Source organism: Penaeus japonicus, unplaced genomic scaffold, assembly GCF_977035675.1.
Source record: "Penaeus japonicus unplaced genomic scaffold, GWHDUDI00000001_assembly GWHDUDI00000001, whole genome shotgun sequence".
Lineage (NCBI taxonomy): Eukaryota > Metazoa > Arthropoda > Malacostraca > Decapoda > Penaeidae > Penaeus > Penaeus japonicus.
This window is the reverse complement of record NW_028234403.1, coordinates 49953415-49958414: the sequence shown is the minus strand read 5'-3', so window position 1 is coordinate 49958414 and position 5000 is coordinate 49953415. Positions and strand designations below refer to the sequence as shown.

The following is a 5000-nucleotide window of genomic DNA, read 5'->3' as shown; positions in this document are numbered from 1 at the left end:
GGGTTTTTGGGGTATAAAGTGGAAAATTTGAAAATTAATTTTAATATATCTATGTATATATTATATTTATATGTATATTATATGTATAAATATATATATATATTTACTATATTATATATTTAGATATATATATATTTTATGTATATATATGTATATATATATGTAATAAATATTTATATTATTTGTATTTCTTACGTATTCTATGGGTTTATATATTTTGTAGATGTGTATTATATAACTTATTAAATACATATGTATATATGTATATGTATATATATATATTATATATATATTATGTATTATATATTATATATTATATATTATATATTATATGTATACATACATATACCTATACATGGATATAGATATAGATATTTGATATTGATATTGATATTGACATTGATATTGATAGAGATAGAGATAGAGATATAGATAGAGATAGAGATAGAGATATAGAGAGAGATAGAGATAGAGATATATGCACATACATGCACAAGGACATGCTTGTCTAGGGGATGTTGTTTTCTTTCATATATGATTTTTATTCCCATATGACCAATTATAGCTGGTGCAATTACTGTTATATAAAGGTTATTGTTATTGAAGGTAATATATATTTTTTTCAGGTTCTTACTTGGTATATAAAGGCAGAACATAAGAGGTCAAGGATTCTTGGCTATCATGATTTCTACAATGCAACGCGATATCTACACAGAGTCACTTTTTACATTCTGAGTGGAGGTGAGGTGATGGCATTGTAGTATTATTGGCATCTTATTTTGGGGATAGGGTTTGATATAGCTGAGATTTCATTTATAGTCACTTTCATCATGCCTCTCAATTTGCTGAATGACAGAGGTAGGAACTGTAGTAACACCATGCTTCTATTGCTTGTATTAAGTGGTGCAAGACACTGATTAGGCAGTATCTCTGGTATGATTTCGTATTAGTTCTTTAAAAGTCATGGAGAGTTGACGAAGTCTTTTAATATCAGATTATGCCAAAATAAAAAATCTCTTTTCTGTTCCATCATCATCATTATCATTGTCACCATCGTCATTGTTATCACCATCATTGAATATAGTTTTGTCAACCAGACTTACCAAACAAAAGTTTAAGCACAATGATAATAATGGATTAAGGAATTGAACCCTGTTTTATACCCACTCGCATTTCAAACTCATCACCGTATCAACCATTTACCTTGCTGAATGGTTTAAATATTCATCTACATCATTGGTTCTTAACCCATTCACGATGGGACATATTTTCGCCTACTCCTGCTTACGCCGGGAAGGTAAGTAACAAGCGTGTGACGTTTCGTGCCGGGGTAGTTTCTCGCTGCACTGAACCTCTCAGAGTATTATTCACCCACCCTATTCTTATGGTTTTCATGAATGAATACAATGTAAATGCATGTAAAAATATTGCCATGTTCAGAGGAGTTATTTTAGTCAAAAAACATATTACAATAATGCCTTTTTGGTTTTATTTGATTGAGCTTTTCCTGTATTCTTCACTTCTATGTGACAGTGCCATAGGAAAGTGGAAGCAATCTCTCAGTGGGGCATCAAAAGATGTGTTTTGTCATTTTTTTTCTTTACCAAAACGAAAAGAATAATGATATGAATAATCATACACATACATACGAGTATCTCCATGTACCTCGAGACGTGACATGACGTGATATCATGGGTAGTCATTAGTAATTTTTTACTTTATTTTATTTCTTGGCCAAATACATTTGATTTTACAATAGATTTTCAACTCGATCTTTTTATTCAACTGAACAAGAAACAGAAATTACCATGATGTCATCAATATCTTGTAGTTTTCTGTGACATCATTTTTTTTAATGTTATATCTTATTTTATGACACTCAAACACCTAAACTAAAGTAACAGAGTGTAAGAAATTATGTAAAATGATTATATTTGAGAACAATCTAGTGATCTATTGCTGACATTTCAGCATGTCACAATTGACCCTCCTGGAACTCAGCTAGAAAATGCGCAATGTCTCAGAATGTCACCCAGGTTCGGGGATATTTTTTGACCACCTGATAGGACATCAACCGGCGTGAATGGGTTAACCTATTGTGGTCCTAACTGGTCGGCAGGGAGGGCGGTGTACGACACTAGCAGCACTGGCTAAAAATTAAGAGAGACGGGGTAAGGGTTTACTCCGCCCTCTGGGTAGCATAAACTAGCCCAAACAATAGTTTTCCATAAATCCATCATAAAATGTGGGTTTAGGCTGACTTTGGAACCCTGTAGCTCTGGAGCTAGTGCTGTTACAGCCATAATACTTCATGACTGTGTGTGTGCGTCAACTGTGAACAGATCCCGATGTCACGTCATGTACGCATTGACTCCCGTCTTTTAGGCCTAATCGGTGCCGACATGTATGTCATGACACCCGTACGCAATGGATTAATATCATAGGTCACATCCCTCCCCATGGAATCCCAGGCTCCTCTAATTGTTTCCCATTTTGATTTATAAGCAGATAATTATTTTTATCATCATATTTTTGAAAGTAACAATAATTTAAATGATTTATGAAACATAAAGTGTGATTTTATTTTTTAACCCATTGCATAGGGTGTCATGACATACATGAAGCAGGAGCTCTGGCCTGATGATGGGTGTCATGATGTACATGATGTACATGATGTTCGGGGATTTTGGATCACAGTACATAAATTTGAAAAAAATGTTGCTTTTTGTAATGAGCTGATATGGACCCTAAACTACAATCTTAGTCAACTGCAGCATTGATAGAGCCTGTGATGTGACAGATATGTCTCAAAATACGGTAAAACACAGAAAAATCAAAACTCAAAAATGGTTTTAGTTTTATAATTAGTTACTAAGAGAGAGTGGGAAAAGTAAAGGATAAGGATAAGCCAGATTTGCAGAGCAGATGCTTTGCCTACCGGAAAAATAAAGGTATGTTGCGTGAAGCTGTCTCGTTCTAAAAAAAACCATCTTGGAGACTGGGCAAGTGAATCTATCCCCCATCTGCAATGGGTTAAGAATTATAAGAAAATCTGTTTTTTCCATTCTAACAAAAAAGATTTTTTGAGATCCTGGCTACTTGGTCTTCAAGCCAAGCAACTAATCAAGAAAATCTTTATGTTGGTACACCATGTACGGAGTAGTGCTTTTGCCAGTACTTTTGACTAAAATTCTTCTGCTATTCTTTACCAGATTAAATTTCCTCCCCTATATTTGTAATTGTTCCGCCATAAAGAAAACCAAGTGACTTCCCCATAGACCCTGATATAACACTGCTTGTTCTTTGCCACAACATTTCTGAAATCCACAGGGACATAGTAAAATAAATATCTCTTTTTTTTTATACTCTCAACGGTATCTTTTAGCACATTCTTCTCAAAAAAATCTTTTCAAACTACCAAATGTACCACATACTGTAGTATCACCTTTCTCAGTTCAGCTCCCAATGCTTTTGCACTACAACATATGGTTGGTCAGCTTTGTCACCAATACCATGCCAATACCCACATAAGCTTTCAACATTTCTATTTCATTACTTGATGTTCCAGCTGCCTTTCCAGGCACCATTTTCCCTGTGACTTCTCTGAATATTTCCTTGATTAACAGCCTGGGGGCTCCTGTACTTGGGTGACACAATGCAAGTGGTGATGGATCCCATGGAAATGCAGTGCTCAAAATCTTTTCATAATGGGATTTAAAAGCCTTTATTTGACCATTTTTAACACATTTATATCGTTTTATATTGTAATCCTTTTTTATTTTAACCCATTGCCGACGGGGCGCCTAACGACCTAACTGGTCGTCAAGACGGGCGGTCTATGACACTAGTGGCACCGGCTAAAAATTAGAGGGGCAGGGAAAGGGATTTTTCCTCCCTCCGGGTAGCACAGAGTAGCTCAAACAATACTTTTCCATAAATCCATCATAAAATGCGAGTTTAAGCTGACTTTGGAACCCTGTAACCCTGGAGCTAGCGCCATTACAGCCATAATACTTCATGACTGTGTGTCCTCATCACAAACCTCATCAGTAACTTCAGTTAGACAACCTTTCTATGTTTTCCTGATATTATTGATACCACCTGTCCTATTATATTTTTGATATGGCCTTTACATTTGTTTATAAACTTACTCATTACTTTTTCATATTGTGCCTTCATATCTTTCATTGTGGGATTAATTATTTCCTGCATACTGTTTTACTCTCAACATCAGATATGGTACTCTTATTTTATTCTATGATTCTTTTTTATTTTACTCACAGGGAATGTTGTATTGATTGTAATTGGATGTCTTGTAAAAGACTTATGGTGCGGGGTGAAGTTCAAGAACGGTAGTTTGATTCTTGGGCAGCCTGTGAAACATCACAAGGGTTTTTTTAAATGGAGATATTTTGTGCAATTCCTTTTGTCATCAAACACATAGGTATGGTATGCTTTTCTTTCTGTTTTTTTTTTTTGTTTTTTTTTTAAAGAATCCTGTTATTTATATATCATGTCATTTACCCCTGATACAGTAAACAGGATTATGGAATATCTATTTGAATGAGAAATAGAATATATACTGAATTTTTTTTGCAGAGTTTTTTTGCAAATGTTTATTCATTTATTTTTATCTCTTATATTTTTGTTTAAATTTCCAGTGGAAGTTGTTCGCTTCAACCTTGCTGGTCTGCCTCCTGACACCCTGGCAGAAGATGTGGCTCTCAGATTTACCCGTCCTGATTCATATGTGGGCGTTAGGTAGGCATGATTTTTTGTTTTTTTTTTTTGGTTTTTTTTTTTAAATTTCCATTAAAAAATTTCTTGGGGTTTTAAAATTGGGTTTAAATTTTTAAATTTTTTGTTTTAAGGGGGGTTTTTTAAAAAAAAATGATTTTATTTCTATGTCAGTGACACAAGCCCAAAGCAATATCTTGTCATGTTATTGCCAATTTTCCCTTCCCCTTTTCCATTCTTGCCATAGTCAATGTCATTATCAT

General features: G+C 34.2%; 1 protein-coding gene across 1 annotated transcript in view; it reads left to right on the top strand.

The window, feature by feature from the left end:
* LOC122268136 (transmembrane protein 192) overlaps positions 1-5000 on the top strand; it is a 21413-nt gene that overhangs the window by 7889 nt on the left and 8524 nt on the right. The window contains 4 exon segments of the mRNA XM_086547969.1: positions 627-741; positions 4284-4358; positions 4361-4444; positions 4662-4756. Coding sequence (XP_086404095.1) covers positions 627-741; positions 4284-4358; positions 4361-4444; positions 4662-4756 — 369 coding nt within the window.